This window comes from Herpailurus yagouaroundi, unplaced genomic scaffold (assembly GCF_014898765.1).
Source record: "Herpailurus yagouaroundi ecotype Mexico unplaced genomic scaffold, PumYag 100, whole genome shotgun sequence".
In the NCBI taxonomy this organism is placed as follows: domain Eukaryota; kingdom Metazoa; phylum Chordata; class Mammalia; order Carnivora; family Felidae; genus Herpailurus; species Herpailurus yagouaroundi.
The window spans coordinates 42,583,405-42,609,377 of record NW_024412391.1 but is presented as its reverse complement, the minus strand read 5'-3'; the positions used below and the strand labels follow the sequence as shown (position 1 = coordinate 42,609,377).

At 43.3% G+C, this 25,973-nt stretch overlaps 1 protein-coding gene across 8 annotated transcripts in view; it reads left to right on the top strand.

Moving 5' to 3' along the window:
• Positions 1 to 25,973, top strand: part of CREB5 (cAMP responsive element binding protein 5) — a 400,548-nt gene that overhangs the window by 300,847 nt on the left and 73,728 nt on the right. For 7 of the 8 annotated variants that reach the window (XM_040472368.1, XM_040472370.1, XM_040472369.1 and 4 more), the window contains 2 exons: positions 793 to 919; positions 6,600 to 6,710. In XM_040472368.1, coding sequence (XP_040328302.1) covers positions 793 to 919; positions 6,600 to 6,710 — 238 coding nt within the window. The remainder of the gene's footprint in view (positions 1 to 792; positions 920 to 6,599; positions 6,711 to 25,973) is intronic. The other variant, XM_040472371.1, reaches the window with a different exon arrangement.

Below are 25,973 nucleotides of genomic sequence, written 5' to 3'. Positions count from 1 at the left end.
AAATTGAAGCAAAAGCTCAAACTGTGTACTCCCCCGAGGAATGCTTACCCGAGTTCTGCGGGTCAGGCCAAAATCAGTTTCTGTCAAACAGCCTAACACCTCCAGTTATTATAAAATGAAGGATTGGTAATTGGGGGCTGGGCTCAGGCCTTGCCCGAAAAAGGCCAGCTATAGTGGCATGAACCTCAGTCTTGTTCCTTTGGTTCCTTGGTCCTGGCTTTGTTTTTTGTTTTTTGGGGTTTTTTTTGTTTTTTCCACCCACGCTGGAGAATTACGAAAAAGTCAACACAGATTTCTGTTGGGAGTTCATGACTAACGTTGGCTATTCAAATCCAGACGGTGCAAGTATGTTCCGTACAAAGCCGGGAGGGCTTCCAGGCAGAGGCTTAAGAGAGTGTGGATAAAACAAACGCACACAGATCTCAGGGTCTAAGTTCCTCCCAAAGGGCAGAGAATTCTGAGCAAAACACAGGATTTCGCCCCCAAGTCCCTTCCCTAAGAAGCAGGGGTTGTAGGAGATTTACCGACTTGTTGACTATTGAACATGAGTTAGATAACAGAGGTCAGGAAATGAAGTAGAATTTGATGTATTAACTAGGAAGCAGCAGAGGAAGCCAGGCTTGTGTTTTATTTGTTATTATTTCCCTAATATCCTCAATTATGTGGTTCCCATCAGAGGATCTGATCTGTTGCTCATGTAATGGTGTTGTCCCCGCTGGTTCTGGACACAGGCAGCGAATCCCCTGCCCCAAGGCATCAGGAATAATGTCTGCTTTTTGTCTGTGTTACCAGGCCTGTCCCAGGCTCTCTATCTTCTCTGCTACATCTCCACAACAGACAGAGACAGCCCATGCCAGCCTCCATGCCTGGGACCCTGCCCAACCCAACAATGCCGGGATCTTCTGCCGTCTCCATGCCAGTAAGTGCTTCTTGCTTCCACCGAATCCTGCTCTGTTGAAGGCACTAAAGAAAAGCTGAGCTCTAAGCTGGGAAGAGAGTGGCTGCTTCTGGATGAAGAGTTGAGCTGTGTGCTACTTTGGGTAGAGTGCCCGGTTGTCTGTTGCTAGGTGTCTTGCTGGCTTTCCTGTCCTTCAGGGCTCTCCTAGTGAGGCCTGGCCCCAACTTCCTGCGGGCGAGCGAGCTTGCCACACCCAGGGAATGGAATTTGTTCAAGGGCACAGTGTTTTATGACTCGCCCAAAGCCTGTATAGTGTGGGCTATATACAGAGTGTCTCTAACTCACCAGGGAGTGGTCTAGCCAGGACCCAGAGTAACAATTATCATGATAAAAGTAATAATGATGGTACATAATGCCTGCTAATATGTAGTCCTGGGCATCATGTTCTACTAAGCATGCTCACAGCATTTATCGGGTGCTTACCGTGTGTTAGTCCCCCCGTAAGCATTTCATCAACACATGGAACAATCCCGTCAGGTACGTACTATTTCTATTCCCCTTTGTTCAAATGAGAAGAGTAAGGCAGGTAGCTTGCTTGGCTGAGAGGCAGCATCGCTGAGTTTTAAACCCACCCCGTCACCTCCTGCATGATATGTACATTCTCTGCTTTCACTGTCACAACAAACCCGCGAGGGACGCCTTGTTATTACCTCCATTTTACAGACGAGAAAACTGAGGCACTGGCCGAAGGTCACAGTTAGTAAGTGATGGAGCGTCTGGATTTAAATCCAGGCGGTATGACTCTAGAGTCTACACTTAATCATTATATTATACCCCCCACCTCTGAAAACAACGCATTCGCCTAGAAGGGACATACAGACTGTTCCAGAGCAAACCTTGCTCTCCTTCCACGGGATCCCCTCCCCGTCTTTCTTCATCCTCCCTGGCTTTGTAATTCGGGGAGCATGGTTGGTGTCGTTATTCCTGGGGCCACAGGAGTTTTTCAGAGCCCTAGAGGTGATATGACAACTCAACGAAAACCCTTCCGCACCAGTATCAACAATGCCTGGCAGAGCATTTGGGCATTTTTAAGAAATTGTCTGCATTTGTCACTTCACGTTGCTGGCATCGCCATCCTGTGGGAGTGGGGTCGCGGTAGTTATTGACGTGCTCATCTTACAGGCGAAAAGCTAAAGGGTAAGAAGTTGAAGGCAGCCGCCTAATGTCACACAGCTGTGACAAACCCCATCGCAACTTGCGCCAAGCAGCTCAGATTCTCGAAGGTTGAGCAGTTGGCTGGTTTATCTAGGTGGAGGCGGGGCGGGGGGGGGGGGGGCAGGAGTGTGGAGGCCCAAATTCAGAGAAATGGACCTGCCTACGACAAGTATTGGATGGTCCTGGCTAGAAAGAGTCTTTGCAAAACCGGGTCAAAAGGAACAGATGAGTTGACACACTTTACCTGCGTTGCTCACCGTAAGCATCTTTAGGGGGAGGGACAACAGTGCCACCAAGGCCATTATCCCCGGTTTTATTCAACCCAGCCAGCTGCGCCAAGACCCCCACCATAAGCTGTCTTCGTGTAGACTGTAACTCCCTCTTGGCCAACGTTAGTTTCCTTTCATAAATTCCATCCATTAACTAGAAAAAGGCCACTGCGGTGACCTTTTTGTCCCACTTGAGTAAACCGTACCATTTCCAGGGACAAAGGTGGGACACGGGCTCAGGGAGCGCAGAGAACAGGCGTCTCGCACTGGTTCCCCCACGTCACGTCATTATACACCGTGACCTCCTGTTGGTGCTTCAGAATACAAGTAAAAGATCAGGAGCGTGATCAAGAGCCAGTGTAGACAGCAAGTCAGGGATGCTATCCCCACACGAGTTCCCAAGCCCTTGTCACTGACACGGACAGCTGCCATGACAATAGTATCAGTCTAGAGCACTGATTCTCAACTGGGGGTGGTTGTCTCCCGCAGGGGATATTTGGAAATGTCTGGAGATCCTGCTGCTCCATCACAACTGGGGAAAGGGTGCTACTGGGGTCTGTAGGGAGAGGCCAGGGATGATGTTGAACATTCTACCAGGCACAGGACGGCCCCCACAAAAAAATTATTTATTTGGGCCCAATAGGTCAACAGCACTGAGGCTGAGAAACCTTGGTTTTAGAGTGACACTAATGTAACTAATAAAAACGATCATAAAATCGCTAAGAAAAGATACTTTACGAGTCCCTGGTTCTAGAAATCTAGGCCTACTCTTCCTTGTTATCAAGTCTCCTGCTCCTGTCCTAAGATTTTGGCATTTTTAAAAAAAATGCTTATTTTTCAAGGAGAGACAGAGCATGAGCAGGGGAAGAGCAGTGAGAGAGGGAGACACAGAATCCGAAGCAGGCTCCAGGCTCCGAGCTGTCAGCACAGAGCCCAACACGGGGCTTGAACTCACAAACCGTGACATCATGACCTGAGTTGAAGTCAGACACTTAACCGACTGAGCTGCCCAGGCGCCCCAAGATTTTGGCACTTGAAAGCATAGTCTTCCTCTAGAGTTCCTGCCCTGGGAAACCACGATTCCCTTGGTATAAAAGATCAGCCTGTCTGTCGGTGAAGGTTAAGATTCTGAACTCATGTGAAGTGCACACTGCCAGACCCCACATCTCACAAGGTCCTTGGTCAGAAGCAAAATGATGCCTCTGTTCAGGGATTGATTCACTCGTTCCCCAGACTTTTGCTGACACCTGCTGTGGGTCAAGGGCTGTACTCGATCCTGGGGATGTGGTGAACAACAAGGCAGGATTTCATTGTATTGTGAATTCCTACCTTGAACATCAAATGTTGACATAATTTGGGAAGAGGAACCCTCCTGTGTCATTACAAAAGCCCAGTGACCTGTGGACATTTGAGCTCCGTTTTCTGATTTGTTTCAGGGGGAAAGGAGAAGCCTTCTCCCCCCCCCCCCAAAAAAAGGTAAAAACCTTTATCTGGATGTTTTACCTGCAGTGCTAAATGTTGCTTAGTATTCAGCAAACCACTCCCATCTTCTGACTTCTTGATTCTAGTCGCCTCACCCGAGCACACTTGTGAGGCAGAGCCTTATTAGTATAAGCGGCAAATAGTTGTCTCGAAGAGGCTCTTGCTGAGCCCTTATAATCGCTAAGGTGGAAAAATGCAGTTTTTGTGTTTTTTTTTAGGTAGAGAAATCAGCCTGTTTTCAACATGCTGTTGAATTTGTGAGTCATGGAGTAGAAATAGTCACAGACTGTAACTTTTCCACAAAGAGGGAAACCCGAGGCTACAAGTAAGCTGCCCCCATGTCCTCGTAGTGCCTGATGGCTAGTAGCTTGGAAACTTTCGGATAATCATTTGTGCTTCTCCATGACCTTCCTTTTGGGAAACTGAAAGCAAAAGCTCATTTGGACTTGATGTGCCTCCAGGTGAAGGTCCCCCATTGGAATTGTCAAGTGCCTTTCCAAGTCTTCTATCCTCCAGCCTCTGGAAGGGGCAGTTATAAGGAACAAGCATTTTGTGGAGCAATCTTCATGAGTTACTGGTCAGAGTACACGGATGTACTTAATAGCACTGAACTGCACGCTTAAACATAGTTAAAATGGTAAATTTTATGATACACGTATTTTACCAGAATTACAAAAACAATCATAAAAAAATAAAATACCCAGGCTACCTGGAGACTCAGGGCGTATGTGAGAGTGAACATGTTATTTTACTGAATTGCTAAGGCCTCAGAAGTTTTTGCTGGCATGCCCCAGAATGTATAGAAAATTCTTCACCAGATAGCTCCTTTTGAAGCAGTTTCACACCACCGTCCACTGCCAGATAACTGGTCTGTTCTGTCAGGCTCAGGTACAGCTAATGGTGCTTTGCTGGGACAGGGACTGTCCGCCCGTCACTCATGTCATTTAGTGAGCACCTCCGTTACTCCACACATTAATGTTGTAAGTATAGTCCCGCGCCTAGGCAGACCCAGCAGGGATTGAAGGGATGGAACTCAAGGACGGCAGGGACCCAAAGGGGCATTTACCTCAACTTTGCTCTCCACTCTTGTCTGTGAGGTTTCTGTCCTCCACTCTTGGAAGAGTTCCAGTGATAAAGAACTCTGTATTTTCCAAGACTACCCCAGCTGACTTTGAGCAGAAACCAGATTCTCTGAAATTCTTTTTTTAATTTTTTATTTATTTGTTTTATGTGTGTGTGTGTGTGTGTGTGTGTGTGAGAGAGAGAGAGAGAGAGAGAGAGAGAGAGAGAGAGAGAGAGAAAGTAGGGGAGAGGAGCAGAAGGAGAGAGAGGATCTTAAGTAAGCCCGACACTCAGCACGGAGCCTGACGTGAGGCTCCATCCCACAACCCTGGGATCATGACCTGAGCTGAAATCAAGAGTTGGATCCTCGGGGCGCCTGCGTGGCTCAGTCGGTTAAGCGGCCGACTTCGGCTCAGGTCATGATCTCGCGGTCCGTGAGTTCGAGCCCGCGTCGGGCTCTGTGCTGACAGCTCAGAGCCTGGACCCTGTTTCAGATTCTGTGTGTCCCTCTCTCTGACCCTCCCCCATTCATGCTCTGTCTCTCTCTGTCTCAAAAATAAATAAACGTTAAAAAAAAAAAAAAAAAGAGTTGGACCCTCAACTGACTGAGCCATCCAGGTGCCCCTGGGTTTCCTGAAATTTCTGACCGCTGTTTTCTATCCATCCTTTGACAAGTGGAAGAACTTTTGCATTGAAGAATTTGTTTCTTCCTCTTGAGGAAACTCTATTCTCTGTGTGATTTGAGTATTAAGTGTACTTGCTTTACTCGAGTTCTTTGAAAAGTGCTAAATTTCTACTACACAGAAAAAAAAAAATCAATCAGACACACCCTTTCCCAACTGAAAGAGAGATCTGGTTGTATTTACTCTTTAACAGGGACACCCTGGAGACAAAAATGCCACAACTCATACAGGTACTTGAACGACGTTAATTGTAGACCCGATGGCAGGCCGGGGGGACAAGGTTGGAGGGGTCAATCACGTGTCATAGAGTGCCCTCAGCTGCTTTCTTCACCCACCCCCGGCCCTAGCCCTGCTGTAAGGCCAGAAGCTGCTGCTATGTAGGGTCGTGACTAGATTTACAGGAAAGGGGAGTTGTGCCCGGACAGCAGCTCAAATACCTGTTAGTCATCTTAATCATGCTTACGAGTTACGGGGCCAGGAAGACCCACCTTGTTTGGGAGCATTACTTTTTAAATTAATTTAGTGTTTTTCTTATTGCTAAAATGATGCATGTTTTTGCATAAAACTGAAGGAGGCGGCGGGGGGGGGGGAAGCCATGGATAACCTGAGATAACCATGTGGTGGGTATCTTTCCAGTGCTTTTCTGTGCATACATTATTCTTCCCAGTTATAAAAAGAAGCATGACTAGTGGCAGTTGGAGGGTTTGCAAAAGTGGAAATAGTCCATACTTTTATTTGTAAACGTACCATGACGACATGGTTCTGGTTGGCATGGGGCATCTCCGATAGAAGGCCTGGCTTTGGATTAGTTCTTTGATGTCCTTGAGTTTGAGACTCAGAAGTGCGTTGCTTACCTTCCCCAAACCACAGTCTCTCTCCAGAGTTATTCACAGAGCTTCTAAATGACCCACTTGAAAGAGAAATGCAGCTTTGTCTGTGACCTAGACTGCTTTTCTCAGACTCTGATTCTGTTGCTTTCCTTTCTCTTAGATGGAGAGACAAATGTCAGTGAACTCCAACCTCCTGGGAATGCAAGGTCCAAATCTCAGCAACCCCTGTGCTTCTCCCCAAGTCCAGCCAATGCATTCAGAAGCCAAAATGGTAAATAACAATTATCATCATCCTTCTGTTGTTTCGCGGCTTTTTGACTTCTACTCTGACTTCCACATTTCAGTTAAGTTAGGTAGATGGCTCCGTCGTCGTTTTTGGTGAAAAGGTCTTTTCTGTGGAAAAGCAGGACAGAGCTTGGCTCGCTCTTTGAGGATATTTGTTATTGAAGCTTGGCATCAGGTGACCATGGAACAAGCATTGAATCGGCTCATGGCCTTAGTGAAAAGGACATTTAGAAGTTTGGGGAGATCCATAGGAGTTGAGGTGGGATACACCCAAGTATATGTATGTTTTCTCACAATGTGAAATTAACGAAAACAATCCAGAGTTTCTCTTCTTCAAGGTGGTCACAGTTTCAGTGCCACTCTTCCTGTCCCCACATCCGTGAAAACAGACATGTGATTTTTCAGCACACACTGGTACGGAAATATTTTTCATTTTTTATTATAGTTGTCAGATGTGACGTTAACTCAGAGGACCACAGCCTTGTTTTCCTGCAGGGTAACTGCGCCTCTTACTGAAATACATGATTTCGGGTGACAACCTCCAGTGGCTTTTAACATATGAGATTTATGTGCAGTAAGGTCAGTCTTTCCAATCACAGGGAAAGATTTATGCATGGTATTCTATTAAATATTAATAAAAGCAATGCATGTCTGTCTTTGCACCATAAGGTAAATTTGCTGGTTGTACAGATACTTGAAGTAGGTCATTCAGTTTTCATGTAGTTAAACTCTGACTCCACAATTAGGAGGCTATCAGATGGCAACAAAATACACTGTAGCAAAGTTTTTAGTGTCTGATATTGGATAAGAATAGCTTTGCTACAAGTTAGAGATTTATTTGGTTTCCTGACTGATAGTGTTGGAGACCGTGTCTGACGGCTGGTATGAAGATGTTATTGACAGTTCTGAAAATTAGCCATCAAAACCTACTGGCTTCATTTTCAATGGCAGCAAGGTTTTTTTCTGGGTTTTTTTTGTTGTTGGTGTTTTTTTTGTGTTTTTTTTTTTTTTAATGCCTGCTTTGGTCACTTTTCTCTTGGAAATTTTACTCATTTGTCTTTCGGCTTCTTGATTCAAGGAAGCGCCTGAATCCCCAGCGTTGGCTACCTTGGGCAAATAAAATCTGTGGTTAAGAGAGTTCTCTTTGCCGTGCCACAGCCCCAGTGACATGCCAAATGGCACCGGCATCTTCAGCAAAGCTCGTTAAATCTTTTTGGAATCGGCAAATATTTTTTCAGCTCCAGGCCTGCGGTGCCAAACCAAATACTTGCTGGCAGAGTAAAGTTCAAACTGGCATCTGTTTTGGAGACCGGAGTAATGCCATTTACTTTTTTTTTTTTTTTTTAAGGAAAATAAAAAATGAACTGTGAAGGTACTTAAGAAAAGAACAAAATTCACTTATTCGTATGTATGAATAAGTGTTCTAGGTCTGAGCATCCGATGCTATTCCCCCAGCTGGATTACTTCTGAATCATCTTGTTTGGTTCAGGGTCTGTAACCCTTTTGAGGGACCTCCCAGACAAACTTTAGGTGGATTCTTACACACAGTTCCAAACCAAATTTCCCTGCCAATTGATTTTCACTGGATTATATGCCACCACTTGACTCAGAAATGTCCTACCCTTCTCTTCTTACTGGCAAAGAAGGAGAATGCTTCCAGAGGGAGTACGGGTTGATAATCGTATATACGTATGAAATAAGAACATATGATATGGCCAATTATTGTGAATAATATCAGCCAGGGACAAAAGGAAATTGGTCTGTACCTATAAAAGAGTGTTAGCCCACAAATGTTTGTCGAGTTAAATTTACTGAGCAAGCACACAACTCTGCTGATTCATGCTCTAAGTGGATGAATATTTCCAGATCCATGATGTCTGGGCTAATGAATTCCATCATGGAGTTAGGGCTTAAGGAGCACGGTTTTTTTTTTTTCTCTCTGTCCTAACCTCCCAGCCCTAACGCCATTATCACCGATCCATTATTCCAAAGGGGGAAATGGTAGCCACTTATATTTGGGGGAATAGCATTTACTTAGTAGCCTGGAAAAGTGTTTAGTAATTGGCTTTTAATGCATTACTCAGCATCTCTATTCTTATTCTGCCTTCTTTATTCACTGGAGAAGCCAGTTATTGCCGTCTACTAACCATACAGTATTTTCTAGCAGCTTTGGGCTGCTCAGATGAAAAGCTTTTACGAAAGACAAAGTAATGGAGAAAAAAAAAAAAAAAAACTTCCACGATTTTAATGTCAGCCAGAGCCTCCCCAGGTTTCTCTGAACTATGGGCTTTGTTGTTCTATGCCTAATTTTCTTCCTGTGTAAGACGGGAATGGATTCCAGATTTCATCTCAGACTCCTGTTTCACTGTTTTCAAGGACTTTTCCAAAGGTCACACATGGGCTATTGCGATGAATGCACTCTGCGGGGTGTGTTCTCGGAGCACATGAGAAACCAGAGAGCTGCGAGGGAGCCGTCGTCCACACCACAACACTGCATGCCTATTCTCCGGGGGACGGCAGTGTCACAGTGTCTATTTCACATTCTCTATTGGCCACTGACAAAAGCCATCACCCTGCATCTCTGGTGACGCTTGGAGGTCCTGGAGGTGGACAAAAGATTAAGACAGGATTGCTTTAACGATACGGCTTTGTTGGAAGCTGTCCGACTAGTGATTGCTCAGTAAACTGGCCATTTTTATTGTGGAAGAGAGCAATACAGGTGTCCCCAACAAGCTGTAGAGTGTCTTAATCTGGGACATCCAAATCAAGAAGGACAGTGCCCTTCTTTTCATTTAATGTACATTGGTCTCAAGCTCTGGACTTCAGTGTACTGAAGTCACATCTGTCCAAGATGGTTTTGTCATAATCTGGCAGATTATAATTGAGTTTTATGGATTCTTTTGCTGAAGAATTAAGGCAACAAACAAGTGAATACATGCATGTTGGATTTTGTTTTGGGGATCAGAGCAGACTCAAAGCTGTGAGAGCTTTCCATCTTTCCAGCCACCCAAACAACAGGTTCTTAGATCCCTGAGATCTGTGGGTGTCTTCCATGAAAATAGGGTCTTCTAGAAAAGAAATCCACTGGATACCTGCTGGACTTTTTTGACATTCGTAGGGGGAAGGGAGAAAATGAGGGGGTTAAGCAGATAGAAATGGAAAAGGGGAGAAAGAAGGAGACAAAAAGGGTAGGGGGCATTTAAACCAGACAGGGACACATTTCCAGACTCTTCTGGGTGTGACTGATTCTGTCGTGGTGTGAATATGGTGTTCTTAGAGTTACGTAGATTTGTGTTCATTTCTATTTGTGAGAATGAGACCAATCCTATCTAGCTTTAAAAGAGGTTTGCTTTCTTTCTTTCTTTCTTTCTTTCTTTCTTTCTTTCTTTCCACCAATAATGAGACTGGAAGCTAAATAAGGGGGTGGGGGGAAGTTGTCCATATGCCTGTCCTGTGTCTCAGTAATGTTGAGATGATTACCATACTGAAACCAACTAAAATGAAGGGTGACATAGAAACCCTCTGGAGAGGGCTGTGGCCACTCTGTCTGGAATTCACCTTCAGTTTGAACAGGGTTAGGGAAGTCCAGGGAGTGTTGATACTAAGGAGAAGGTATGTAGGTACAGCTGTGATCGGATTTGGCCCTCAGGACACCACCGTGACCGGGCTGTTGTCCCCATTTCCTAGTTGAGGTAACTGAAGCTCCAAGTGGTTAAAAAACTGGCCCGGGGCGCCTGGGTGGCGCAGTCGGTTGAGCGTCCGACTTCAGCCAGGTCACGATCTCGCGGTCCGTGAGTTCGAGCCCCGCGTCAGGCTCTGGGCTGACGGCTCAGAGCCTGGAGCCTGTTTCCGATTCTGTGTCTCCCTCTCTCTCTGCCCCTCCCCCGTTCATGCTCTGTCTCTCTCTGTCCCCAAAATAAATAAAAACGTTGAAAAAAAAATTAAAAAAAAAAAAACTGGCCCAACAACACAGCACACAGTGAAGGCTACCACCTCAGGCTCCAATGACGAAGCTCCTTCATCACAATATTGACCCTTTAGATAAGAATATCATACAGGGGGTGCCTGGGTAGCCCAGTGGGTTAAGCATCTAACTTCTGATTCAGCTCACGTCATGATCTCACAGTTTTGTGAGTTCAAGCCCTGCATCAGGCTCTGCGCTGACCCTACAGAGCCTGCTTGAGATTCTCTCTCTCCTCTCTCTCTGCCCCTGCCCTGCTTGTGCTATCTCTGTCTCTCTCAAAATAAATAAACTTAAAAATGTTAAATAAAAAAAAGAATATCATACAGCGTCCAGATCATACAGCGTCCAGATAACAGTAACCAGCAGATGACATCAAATTCATTGGGGTTAATTTACGTTTACGTACAAATGGGAGATAAGGATGCCAAGGATAGTGTAGACGTCCAGATTACCTGGGAAAGGTGAGGAGTGGTGGGTAGTTTGGGATGTGCCCCTTTGTTTAACCAGAGCTCTGTGGTCTCGCTGACTGGTTCAGCTTCCCTGCCTCTTTCTCCAAACACATTTTTTAATTTATTTTATTTAATGTTTATTTATTTTGAGAGACAGAGAGAGACAGAACATGTGCGGGTGAGAGGCAGAGAAGGAGACACACAGAATCCAAATCAGTCTCCAGGCTCTGAGCTTTCAGCACAGAGCCCCTTGTGGGGCTTGAACTCACAAACTGTGAGATCATGACCTGAGCTGAAGTTGGACACTTAACCGACTGAGCCACCCAGGAGCCCCTTTAAAAAATTTGTTTAATGTCCTCCAAACACATTTTTTATCTTGATGTTTCTTACTTTACATGTGTGTCCCCCCACTACTCAACTAATTGGGATCTCCTTGAGGATAATCTTTGCATCGTGTAAGCTCCTTGTACTGAGAAAGGCCCCATGAGTGAGACCTGAATTTAACTAGTTGAGTTGAGTTGAATTAAAATAATGAGAAGGAACCAAACAGTAGCAGTGGAAATGGAGGTGGAATGAGGTGGCTAAGGGGCAAGGGGGGGCTCAGGAGAGGGTAAAACAAGGAAAATGCTAAGCAAAGTAACAAGCTGATAAAGAGTACTTGACTACATTTGACTTCTTCGAAGGACAGCTGGAAAGAACATCTGGCTTTTTTTTTTTTTTCCTTGAGAGAAAAGCAATATGTCTGTTACTGAGAAAATAGAAGTTAGATTAGCATCGCCCTCTTAGGAATTGAGAAGGGTCAATCCTAAATGCTATTTCTTCCATGGTGATAGACTAGCTATGCTGTATTTTGGTGGTCGACTTGTCAATACATCAGCTCTAGTTAGGTTTACAATTTATTAAATGGATACATAAGTCTATGCATCAACGAATGAAGGAAACAAAAAATAAATAAATAAAGGTGGAAAGTCAAAGCCTTTCGGCGGCAGAGGGTACTTAGTGAAGATCTTGCCCAACTTCCTCGTCTCACAAGTGAGGATGCCAAAAGCAAATAAAAGCTCAGGGAAATCAAGCCATCATTTAAACACAGAGATGGGCCTCCCCGTGCAGACCTTCACGTTTCTACCCAGCATGATGCTTTTTCCGTCAGCTGTACTGATAAATGACTAACAGTGTTTCTCTTCTTGGCCCATAGTTTCCTCCTGAAAGATTGGCAGACAAGAGCTAGGGCGGTATAGTGAGCAATCCATGGTCAAATCTCCACTTTGTTTTGAATGTCAACCTGGGTGTGTTTGTGTTTGCCTTTCCCCTCCCTAATTATCGAGCTGGATAACTGTTTGCCTACGGTGCCCCTTGACCACCCACTGTCCAACAGATAAATCACAGAGAAGCCTGCCTCCCTATGGAGTTGCCTGGAAAGTTTATCCACATGAAAAGACAGTCTCCAGGTAACATCTCTCTGGCACTCTTGAGAAATGCCGCTTTTCGATTTGCCTATTTGCTTTAATCACCCCCAGTTTCACTTCCTAAAAGTCCAGGAATTAAAAAAAAAAAAAATCAGTGAATGAATAGGCTGTCTGCTTCTCAGAAGCTTTGTGGTGAGGCAGGAAATGCTGTTTGACTTTAAAGAAACTCTCATTAACTTTTGAATCATGCCAGAAGCCATGTGTCCCTGTAGCTGGGGATCAAAACATGATGATGGCCCGAGCCAAGGTGGCCCCTTCTTTTCAGAATCCTCCTCCCTCGCTGCTGTGAAAAAACTGTCCAGTATGCAGATGAGTAGGAATTATGTAAGATTCCATGACAACAAAAACAGCAACAGAAATCTATGCTATCACTAATATGAGTGATGGATCTCATTTTAAAAGCAATTTGCTTTCTTAAAATAACCTGGTAGCAAATAGTAACTAGTTAACGTTAATTAAGCACTTGTATATATGGCAGAAACTATGGTAAGCATCTTATGTTTTCTCATTTGATCCTCATATCAGTCTGATGAGGGAGATACTATTCCTTTTTTTTTTTTAATTTAATGTTTATTTATCTTAGAGAGAGAGAGTGTGTGTGTGTAAGCAGGGAAGGGGCAGAGAGAGAAAGAGACACGGAATCCAAAGCAGGCTCCAGGCTCTGGGCTGTCAGCACAGAGCTCAATACAGGGCTTGAACTCACAAACTGTGAGATCATGACCTGAGCCGAAGTCGGACACTTAACCGACTAAGCCACCCAGGCGCCCCAGGGAGATACCATTCTTACTCTCCTTTACTAATAAACTGAGAGGTTAGGTAACTGGGGAAGAACATAGAAGCTGGGAAAATGTGCTGGGATGTGAACCCTGGCTTTGGGCCCTTGGTCCTGGCTCTAAACCATTATGATTTGCCAGCCGGGGAATGATCATCCTATGAGTTTCTATTAGTGGGGCACTTTCCAAATTGCAAAGACTTCTGTATACAGATATCATTGGAGCCTCGTAGCAACCCGGTAAGGTAAACATGGGAATATTACCATCTTCGTTTTATAGACAGAGAAGTTGAGTGGCCTTTCCAGCATCATCCAGTGGCATAACCACACCCTGCACCCAACATTCTGTGGTTTTTGTCCTGTTTCTACTTTATCACGCTGTCTCTGGTGTCCCTATGGTAACTCATCCTGAAGAGAAGCAAGCTCTTACCAAAACAAAACTCAGTGGTAACAGTAAGAGGAGGCTCAAATTAATAGCTCAGGCCCAGCTACCAATTAGCTTATGCCTATTAGATTCTCTGTTCCTCATAAACTAAACACAGGAAAGAAGGCTGATCCATATTTCTGTCTGGCCAGGACAAATGCTGAATATGAGCTTAGTTATGGTTATTAAAGAATTGAAAGCAGGAATATTTCTCTAAGAGTGAACAGAAACCCCCAACTCTTTTCTGTTGGCTGAAAGTATACCCCATTCATATGTGATTGCCACTTTGCCCTTTTAAACTATAGAAAGTTGAATTTAGGAATTTATCATGTCATTTTTTTTTTTTGTAAAAAGTAAATGATCCGATTATGAGATCCTTGATAAGAGCTAGCAACCATTTATTTATATTTCTACAGAACAGAATACATTTCTACAGGATTACATTCCATGTGCTGATCCAAACTTCAAATACATGAGATTACACATTTGATTATATTTGTTTTGAAAATAAGAATTTGAGAGATTATCAATTGCCTATGAATCACCAAATTCCAAAGAAGGAAAGGAGCTCAGGGATCATTTAAGCAAAATCCTTTCCCTTTAAGAAACAAAGGCTTGAAGGTCAAGTTAATAGCTTGTCCAAGGTCACATAGCTAATTCCCAGAAAGAAGGGGAATTAGAACTCAATTTCTGGATTTTCAAGTTTCTAGAACTTTGCTCTTCATGTGCTAGGCGGGAATTGACAGGGAAGGCCATCTGCTAGTTGCTGTGATAGTGAATTCTCTAGGGGGAGTGTTTCCTGACGTGTTTTCTGCAGTCTGGCTAGCAAGGCAAAGCCCCTGGGGAGAAGAGGGTCAATCAGCTTTTCCCTTTCGCATCATGTCAACTGGGAATTGAAGGTAACCATCAGACTGCCCAAAGAAATGGGCCCACTTCTCCACAGTCCTTCTTGAGACGGGCGGTTCTTGACATGATACCACTGAGCTCATTCTTATTCACCATCCAGCGTGTGGCTACACACTGAGTATTTCATCTCTTGGCACTTAGGACAAACTGCCTTGATCTTGTCTGCCACCAAGCAAAACTAAACTTCCCACGTCTCCTCTGTTTTCCTTGGGTTCGTGGACCTTCTAGGGGCTTTCGGAGGTCTGTACTGTGCTGACGCAGAGCATTGGCCCAGCTCGCCGCTCACACAACACAAAGGGGTATTGAAAGACCCTTTCCGTCTGATCTCGTCTCTTGGCTCCCCCCCTCCACCCTCACCAGCAGCTCCTCATACACACATTCAGACACTCTCCTCTAGGACTCATTGTCTTCCCAGTTTTATTTCTTTCTCTTTCTGTGAGTATCCACCCTGTTTTGGTAACCATGGCAATAGGTGAAACACAATCCCAATATTTGCGCCCTGCCTCTGTCATCCAGCCCAGCACGCGTATTGCCGGGTCTTGTTTTTGTGTTTGTTTAATGTTCCCAAGCCTGAAGTCAGATGCATCTGGGCAAGAGCACTGCACATGGTCCGGTTCGGAACACCCCCTCTCAGAAAGTTTTCAGGCACGTCTTCTTTGGGTTCTGTGTACGTGTGCATGTGCGTGTGTCCCTGTCTGCTTTGGAACATTGTGCACGTAAGTTCAGCTTGTGTCAGAATAGGCAGGGGGGGACAAAAAAGGAAATTTTACAAATCTTGTTAGGGGGAAGCTCTGCTTTGTAGAGATATATTTTGGTCTTTTTCTTGGAATTTGTGTATCTTTCCAAGATTTTTGCCAGCACAACTAATAACGAAAGTTTGCTTTGCACTTTGGGATGATGCCTCTGCCTTGATTTGGCTTTTTATGTGGCAGCTACAGAAAATCTGTCAGAAAATGTGTGCCTTGAGGGGGATGGAAGGTGAGACATGGGGGTGGATGGAAGGGGTAATGTTTTCCTAACATTTTGGGATTTTTCTTTTCTAAAAAATTAAAGAGAGAACTTAATCTTTGAGGGAAAAACAAACAAGCAGTGTATTTTCCCTCCTGGCATCCTTTTAAGATTGCCTTTTTATCCCCCTGCTAGTGTGAAAATGTAGCTGTACTGTGGTACTATAGTATTATATGATTGTTGTGTTTGCCTTGGCATAACTATGATGAATCGCTAGGTTCTCAGACTGGCTAAGCCCCACACAATAACAAATGTCAAGTATTTTTGTTTTGAAATGGTGTTTGCAGTCACCAGAACAGAAGATGTGTTTAAGGAAGATGAGATTGTCGTCCAACTGTGGCCTTGGATCCTCAAAGTGCAACCAGAGAGGCAGGTGATCAATAACGTGATTCCAGTAGCCAGCCAGGATCTGAAGTATAAGAGGGAGCAGGAACACACTCGGGTAGAATTTCAGAGTTGGCAGGTGTTTCCCTTGCACCCTTTCCGGGAACATCCTTCTTCCTTCTGGCCCCTCACGTGGGAATGCACCCGTGTTTCCATGGTACCCAAGGGCTCGGTCTGGTCCTGTGTCCCTCCCAGCCTCTCCTGCTCCACTCAGCCCTGCACACCGTGGTCTCTCTCTGAGCCTGGCAATTTCCTAAAGGCTTCTTGCTCTCTCTGGCTGCCTTGTTTGTCCTACTGTAGTTCCTTCGCCTCTGCAAACTCCCCCCCCCTTTTTTTTTTCAAGACTCCACTCAAATGCACCCTTCCTGTGAAGTCTTCTCAACTTCCTCAGGTAGAGAGCAGTCTTGCCTTCTCTAAGGGTAGACTGCATTTGCACCTTGTTTATTTCTTCCTTGTGGAGCTTTATGATGTATCATTGTCCGTGTACTTGCCTCACCTCGCCTGTGAACACTTAGAGAACAGAGGCTAATTTGATTCCCCTCCAAGTCCCCGGGTTGGCATCTCTCCTGCATGTTCTAGGTGCCCAGTAGATGTTTGTTGATAGGATGAATGAGGAAAAGTTTGATAAACTAATTTAGATGGGGATGGTACTGTGACTTAAGATGTCACCCCACACTGTGGGCTTTTTAATTTTTTTTTTTTTTTTTTTTAAGTTCCAGGGATAAGGTAGGACTTAACTTAGATGATTGATTCACAAGTGATAGAATTTCAGGACCCATCACAAGTGGATGGGAGAGATATTTGAGCAGGTGAGAATCCTTCCTACAATTTCCTAAATCCTTGCATCAGTCTGTACCTGGGGTTCTGCCAGCCACAGCCAAGGACACCTCTCCAGAGAAGCCCGGGGAGAGCCCTCTGAGCCCATTCTATGGTACTTCCTACGGGTGAGATGGCTTTATATTAAGGCACTGTGATACTTCAGTATTGAAATCCCCTCGGTGCAGGCCCAAGATTCTAGTACCTTTTTTAATACATAAATTCGTGAATTCCAATGGACTTTTGGTCAAAAATTAATACATGGCGACAAATTTTTGGAGATACGTTAAAATGAAAATATTTTTTTCTTGTTTCCCTGTTCGTATATGTAATATATCAAAATTAGCTCACACTGAATGTATACTTTATATGCTGTTTTTTTAAAAATTTCACATATTATGAGCGTTTTCCCGTATCTTTTGAAAACATTTTATAATCGTATGCTTTATCCTCTGGGTGTCACATAAAAATTTTAAGTGGTTAAAATTTTTATTTTATTTTTGGTTTTTCTCTACTCAAAAAAAACCCCTTTGATTATAAAAATAAATTTAAAAAATTGATCTGAAATTATCGAATTACCTTTTTGATTATTTCCATAGGATAAATTCCAAGAATTAGGATTACCAGGTCAAAGAGATTGAAACATTTTTAAATCTTTGTGTATATATTGCCAAATCTTTGTAGGTATATGGTATATATATTGCCAATTTTTTAAAATCTATACTAATTTTCATTCCTGTCTGTAATACAGGAGGATATCTACCTTATGGCATTTACACAAGTGTTAAGTATTATCATTTTTTAACAAAATCTTTGCCACTTTCTGTTTGCATTTGTTACGTTATGAGTCATCTTACGTCTTTTTCTATATTTGTTGGCTACTTGCGTTTCCTCTTTGATACATTTCTGGACTTTCCGCAGCAATTTTTCTTAATTAGGGCTAGTATTGGAGTCCAAGGGGGAAAATGGTGGAGCAGACTGTCCTCTTCCTACTGCATTTTTCAAATTCTTATTAACTAGCTGGCTTTCTGACCTTACTTTACCCATTACCCATTTGTTTGTAAGACCTTAAAATACATACCTTAAAATATGTTTAGTAGTTGTTTTGGTTGTTTCACTTGGTTTACACGATTTTGCTTAGAAGCACAGTGTTTTGAGAATTTGAAAAAAAATTCTCCGAACGTTTTCTGGTTTTGATAGTTACTCACCTTACTCATTACAAACATGTTGACTTACCTAGGGATATAAATGTGGCTCTGCCACATTTTCTGTGTTTATCTAGCCCAGCCTTTGTCTATTTAAATATATATCTCAGTATCTTAAATAAACTGAAGATACGTCTGTGTCTTTCACATTGCCTGAGGCAGGATTATGTGGATCCTGCTTTTATCCCATTTATGAGAAATCAACCTCTGACCGTTTTATTTCACCGGTCACTATGTAAGTAGATGGGTCTATATTGATTAAACTTTATCATCATGACTGGATGGTTAAATGTCGCTGATTCCATTCTCCAGCAAAAAAGTTAAACAGAAAATATAAAACAGCTTAAGTCCTGTGGGGTGATATTAATGGAGAATTATTTTAAGGTTGAGTGAGTCTTCTGGTGACCAGACTGTAACCTCCTTACTAGTGCATAGGCTCCCCAAAGGGAGGGATCTGAACACCTAGCACATATTTGGCACAAATTATCTCTGTATCAGATGAATGAATATGAGTAACTAATTATATAATAATAATATGAGACACATTGAGCACAGTCCATATTACTGTGTGATTTCCATGTAGTAAAGATTTAGGGAGGCACTGTACATAAAGTCCTATAGACTTGGCACTTACATGTATTATCTGACTTAATTCTCACAACTATCCTATAAATAGTGTATCCCTGTTTTCACAAGCAAATGACTTGATGTATAGTGTCCAAGATCATTCAAGCAGCAAATGGCAGACCAAGGATTTAAACCCCACTTTGGGATCTGACCTTTCCATGCTAGGTCTTTGCTTTGGCAACCTAAAAATGACATGGTGACTGGATTCTAGTAGGAATGGAAGCATGGAATCAGCAACAGTCAGTTGACAAATATTCATTATTAGTGTCAACTGTGTATTAGGCCTCCTTTTTTTTTTTTTTTTTTTAACAGTATGCCCCTGACATTCCTCAGGGCTTTGCCTGGCATTATTTTGAATCTCCAAACACACGCATGTGGTGCATCATTTCCTGCACCCAGGGCAACAAGCAGAGAACAAAACCAAATTGTAATTCTGATCCTGAGTGGAGGGCCAAACTGACTGTCAAATCCCCACTCAGAGCTGTAGCCAATGCAATTCAAGTCTGTGCCCCGGCAGAAGTTCAAATTACTGTAGGTCGTGGAATTTGAGGGTTCTTTTTTTAATACTTGAAACCTTGAATGTAAATTGGAGAATACCAAGTCTCTATATCTTTAGCAATAATGTTAATAATGACTTCTATTTCATGTGTTAAGATCTGCAGAACATTTTCACACCTTCCACATAGACCAGCACGCTAATCTCTCGAGGGAGCCACAGCTCTCAACTGGAATTAACAATAAGGTGTTTTCAAATTTGTTTTCTCTTTGAGTAACAGAATGAAGCGTTAAGAGCAAAGACCTGACAGTCAGACTGCTGAGAATGACATCCTAGCTGCAGACCTGGTTGCTTGACCTTTTTGTTCTGCATTTACTCATCTATAAAATGGGGATAATGGTAGGGCCTCTCCTAGAGATTGAGGGTTAAATGAGATGATACACGGAAATTATTTGGCATAGTACTTGGCATGTAGTATTCCTTCTCTCTATATATATTTCTTCCCCTTTTTCCTGCTTCAAAGGGTACTTCTTTTTATTTTATTGGTTTAATTCATGATGGCTAAAACATAGTTGTGCAAAGTCCATAGTCTCGTAGAGAGCTGAAGCTAAGAGAGATTAAGTGCCTCACCGATTAAGTACCTCACCTTTGATCACTCAGCAAAGTGGTGGTGAGTTCAGTTGTAGAATTTAACTCCCAGTTTTGATTAATGCGCTAAATTACTGTGTTCTTTATAGATACTGGACTAGAGAAACCCCATGGGAGGTATACAGCTGTTGCTTTGAATTCGCCAATTAATTGAAACACGTAAAAATAAAGATGACTTTTAGAAATGCTTTTAAATAGTTAAAATTATTTTACAGTTCAGTGCAGCATATTTTCAACTTTCAAACACATGGTATTGTTTTATGGTTTGCTAGTTCCCCAAACATATGAATATGAAAACATTTTATAACATTCAAATATCAGAGCCGAAGTTACACAAAGGACCAAAGCTCACCAACAAATATATGTTAAATTCCATGGCCTAAAATAGACTTTTGCTGTGTCTGTACAAATTACTTTAGATTATCCAAATGTTTGGAATACGTCTAGCCACGAGACCCAGCTATGTCCCTTAAAATGACACGAGTTGTGGCATGCCAATTTGGGGCATTTAATTTTTTCCAAAACACCTAGAATCATTATTGGTTTGCGTGAGAGCATCCCTCATGCTCTGCAAATGGGTTTGGAAGAAATGCTAGTGAAGCAGAGGAAGAGTCCCTCAGTCCCGTGAATGGCGGTAGTTGAGTCTCTGGGACACGGGTAAGAAGGCTCTTTGCCAACGTGCCCTTTGGAACAACCATAGCCGTGATAACAGAGTGTGAAGACCTGATTATTTTCCAATCTGGTGAATGAGTCCAGCTGTTCCGCAGGCCAGTATGGGGTATGTGAGAACATGGGATCACAGCAAAAGCGCGTTTATCTCACTCCATCATTGCAGCGAACTTTATCTCCTGGGAATGTTCTCAAAGAGCAAGTCTGGACAGAGTCATGGCTTAATGACCAGGGGCTCTACAAGAGGGTTGTTCCTGAGTTCCAGTTACGCAAAGACAGGGCCTGCATTTGTAAGGAAAGATAAGCTAAAGAGCCGTGCGTGTTCCTCAGACAAAGATAATTTGTCACATCGCCACCATTAATCTCTTAGTTCCCGGCTCACTTGGTTCCAAGAGATCTGTTTTATAGATTTATTACATATAAAGCAATGTCTTTACCAGTCCACTGAGCGATCAGCTCATTTGTTCCGCTTTTCATTCAAAAATCTTTATTGAGCACCTCTAAAATGCCAATATTATACTAGGTTTTGGGGGATCAAACTGCAAATAAGACAGAACTCAAGCCTTTAGGAACTTACAGTCCGCCACTGAGTATGTTGTGATAAATATTATGATGAAGGCAAGTACAAAGCTTGTGCCTCATTTGCCTTCGTGGCAATGGTGGTGAGGCTTCCGGGGATGCCCTCCAGGAAGACCCCTCGGATGAATTTTGCTCCTGCATTCTCCAATAAAGTGGCCACTGCCCACATGTGACCATTTAAATGTTAAGCTCATGAAAATAAAATAAAATTTAAAATGCAGTTCTGAGTTGCGATAACCACATTTTGAGTGTTCAGTAGCCACACGTAGCCTGTGGCTACCATGTTGGCTACAGAGATAAGGAACATTTCCGTCACCACAGAAATTTCTATTCAACAGCAGTGGTCTAAGCTGATTGGCTGGATGGGAGAGGGAGGGTTTTCCAGGAAGAATAAATGGGGTGAGTCCAAGCCTGGAGACGCTGAGGAAGAAATGACATTTAAAAAAAGTAGCTATTAAAAAAAATTATTATAAAAATTTTAGATGTGCGTATGTATTGATTCAAGAAGCATTTATTATGTTACAGCTATGGATTTTGCAAAGATGCATAAGACAAAGTGTCAGCCTCTGAATAACTTACATACATATGGGTGAGGTAGGAACCATAAAAAATGACCATGGGGCGCCTGGGTGGCTTAGTCGGTTAAGCATCCGACTTCGGCTCAGGTCATGATCTCGCGGTTTGTGAGTTCAAGCCCCGCGTCAGGCTCTGTGCTGATGGCTCAGAGCCTGGAGCCTGTTTCAGATTCTGTGTCTCCCTCTCTCTCTCTGCCCCTCCCCTGTTCATGCCCTGTCTCTCTCTGTCTCAAAAATAAATAAACGTTAAAAAAATTTTAAGAAAAAAATGACCAAAAACCTATATCTTGAGTTCAGAAGAGACTGATTACTGGGTGTTAGGAAGGAGAATTGGAAGTTCGGGCCAGTCTTCAAATCTTCATGAAGTTGTTGCTTTTGATCTGGGTCTTGAAGAGGTCTGTGAGGATTCAGACAGGGAGGTGGAGTTAAATTCCTACCTTGGATCAAGAAACATTCAAATTTCGCACAGTTATTCCGGCGTTAGGGTTCAGCAAGCAACTGAGAAGCTGAGGGCTCTCCCCACTGGCATATTCATTAATGTCTTTCTACTAAGACTGCCATTTATACAATGGGGAGCTTATTCGGCTGTGCCAACTTACACGGAATAGTCTCCCTTCTAAATGGTGTTAGCATGGATTAGTTTAGGGAAGCTTGAGCCAGATCTTGTTTGCATTAGGTGGCTGAAAAAAGGATGGGGGTGTGTGGGGGGGGTGGGTATTAAGGATTATGCAAATCACTGGCAATATGTAGCCTGTAAACTGGAGACTTCTGTAAAAGCAGCTTTTATATGCCAATAGGTGAGGGAACTTGGAAGCAGTTGTGAGGCATATTATGGGGCAGATGACTTAGGCAGATCCAATGAAAATATCAGTAAATGCTTATGTACATATATAAATTCTAGTCTCTGAATTGTACAATCGGATCTCGTGAAACTCCTGCCTGGCTATTTGTTCCCTGAAGTTACAATGACCACTTCCTTTCTGTGTTTGGTATTTTTCCTCCACTGGAAGAACCTATGAAGTGCAGCTGAGGTCTTCCTTATCACAAAACCCACTTGTCCTTCCATTTCTAGGATTCTGATGTACTTTGTTGTTTGGGAAACGCCAGTCATAGGACCGTACACGAAGGAAAACTTCCAGCCATCCAGAAAGAGAAGGATTCGAGAGGGTGACAGAGAACGGTCTCCTTAACAAAAACTATTCTGATGTGTGCTAAGATTCAGGTTGAGGTCAGGTCTTTAGAAACTGTGTATGAAATAAAGTGAAAAACAGTTTTGCAGATCCCTATTTAAAATCTCCTTTAAAACGGGATAATACAAGCTCTCTCCTCTGTCCTTTGCCAGGAGAAAACCCTTCCAGAATGTCTAACACATTAGAAAACAAAAAGACAACTGGAAGTATGGCATGAATAGTTTGGGGGGAAAGGAAAAAAATTTTTCCCCATTATCCCTTAATATGTAATTTCTGAAATTTATTTAAAAGTTGTTTGAGGGGCGCCTGGGTGGCGCAGTCGGTTAAGCGTCCGACTTCAGCCAGGTCACGATCTCGCGGTCCGTGAGTTCGAGCCCCGCGTCGGGCTCTGGGCTGATGGCTCAGAGCCTGGAGCCTGTTTCCGATTCTGTGTCTCCCTCTCTCTCTGCCCCTCCTCCGTTCATGCTCTGTCTCTCTCTGTCCCAAAAAAAATAAATAAATAAATAAACGTTGAAAAAAAAATTTTAAAGTTGTTTGATATCAACGCAGGAAAAAGAAATTCAAAATAACAATATTCTGTCTGGACTTTATACCTTGAACTTCTCAAGACCAAGAAGACATCATGAACACCTTACTTGGCTGCACAGTGGATTTTCTACACACTTGTTCAATCAGCTGATTTCTATTTGACTGAAGGTTGTTGAGTCACCAAAAGTGCCGCGGGGTTGAGCAGATTTCAGTGCCGCCTTTGGAACCCCAAGGTGGATCTTCGGCAAATAATTCCACTAAAGGCAGGCCTGACTCTCACACAGGAGTGGTGTTCCCAAAGTGAGTTTAAAAGCCAGTCATTCAGAACTCAAAACACAGATTTCCTCATGAGAAATGTCAGAGATGGTTACTTTCCCAGGACTGCCCACAAAAGCCTTTTATTCTATCATGTATCTGAGACTGTCTCCATGTGTTGAGAAAAGAATAGAGTAGTATGGGACAGGACCCCCCACCCCCAACCCCATCCCGAGGGACAGCACTTGTTATTTGCCATGGAGACAGCCACCAGGACTTCAGGGAGAAAGAAAGGGAACACGTTTATCTCCCTGAGGGGAGCCTATCTCTGAAATTATCCCTGGTACAGCCTTTTGCAGAGTGAACCTTTATCACTTACATTGTATTACTTTTTTTAAAAGACAGCTCAATACTTCTGGAATTAGGTGTGTTTTGAACTCTCTCTTCTTTTATTATTGTGAGCTCCATGATGACTGTTCCACACATTGCTAGATTCAGAAACCAGGGGAGTGATGACCATATGACCATGGAAATCGATGTCCCTGGGATTCGTCATTAGCAAAGGCACGCAATCTCCTACCGACTTATTGACATTTTCCTAGCTCTTAAAAATAGCCGCAGTGTGCCATTCTCACATGTGATTGATACATTGTGACTTTTTGATGTCTGAGCAATTGATTGGTTGATTCTTTTTAGCATCAAAACCAAAGACAAGAGTGATGGAGATGACCTAGAGAAAGGTGAAATCTCTCCCCTCTGAGGGTTGAGCTAATTGAAGCAATTCTATATGCTTGCTTCATCTTAGAGGATAAGCCTTTCAAGTCCTCTTCATCACTAATGACGCCAACATTTTCTAATATTTTTTGCCCACCTAGAAAGTATATCCGTGATACTTTAAAATGTAAGTTACTACCCCTGCAACCTTAATTCACCGCTAATGATATACTCGGGACATTTTCAGCCAGTATCACAGACTGTTTCTTTTTCTTCCTTTGCTTTCACTCTAGGAGAGTTGAGTCTTGGATGGCGAAGTAGACCCTAGGGTACTGTGGCTACTTGTCCATAGCAATCAAAGATATTTTTGAAGAAAGAAAAAGACAGAGAAGTGGACCTTAGAACACTTAGGAAACTGATTCGTTTCTGTATTGGTTTGTTAGAGTTGCCCCAACAAAGCACCACAGACTGGGTGGCTTAAACAGCAGAAATTTACGGTCTCACAGTTCTGGGGACTAGAAGTTCAAGATCAAGGTGTCAGAGGAATCTGTTGGTTCCTCTGGGCTGGGGGACGGCCTTATACCAGGTCACTCACCTTGGCTCATATAAATGGCCACCTTGTGTGTCTTCACAGGATCTTCCTCTGTATGTCTGTGTCCTGATCTCCTCTTCTTATAAGGACACCAGTCATATTGGATTAGAGCTCACCCATATGACTTCATTTTACCTTAATTACCTCTTTAAAGGTCCCATCTCCAAATCTGGCTATATGCAGAAGTACTCTGGGTTAGAACTTCAACATATGAATTGAGGAGCAAGGGAAGGACACACGAATTCAGCCCATAACAGTCTCCAAAAGTAATCCGAAGGCTACCTAAATCTTAAAATCTTAAGCAGAACGCTGACCAACACTCCATGGTTCTCCTTTGCAAAATCAGATCTCTAATTCCAGGGAAGTTCTGTGGGAATAGTAAAGCCTGACAGTGCTGTGTTGGCCTCTACAATAAAGAGCTCTTCCTTGATAAGCATAGCTTGCAGATGGACCCATTTCTGAAGCTTAAAAGCAGAGCTAGGAAAAAGAGGCAAGAGAGGTGCCCAGGGTACAGTTTAAGAAGGCACTCACTCTCGGTGCCGTGCAATGACTTTGCACCGAAGCATTTGCAGGAGTTTGAGAGCGAGTATCCCCTTAAACTTTTGCCCTGGCATCTCTCTGGGCTCATCCTAGTCCCAGCACTTCCTGAGAGGAAGGCGAAAGCTGTCCGTGTGTCATTCACACAGCTCTTTCAACCATGTTCCGGCAAACACGTAGTATTTTAGTAGTATTAACTCGTATTTCAGAAGCAGACGGAAAGTGTAATGGTTAACAGGGGTGGAGGGACGAAATATGGGTCCTGAGTCCTTCCCTCGTGGCTAGCGACAGCCACTGAACCAGGAATAGGTTTTGGAGTTCCTGTGCTTTATCTCTACATTCCTAACTCAACGGGTTACTTGCTCTTCATTGGCCATATTCTCAGCCATGTGCTCGATGGTCTAGGGAAAAGCATGGAATTTGGCAAGTGGGTCAGTGCCCCTCC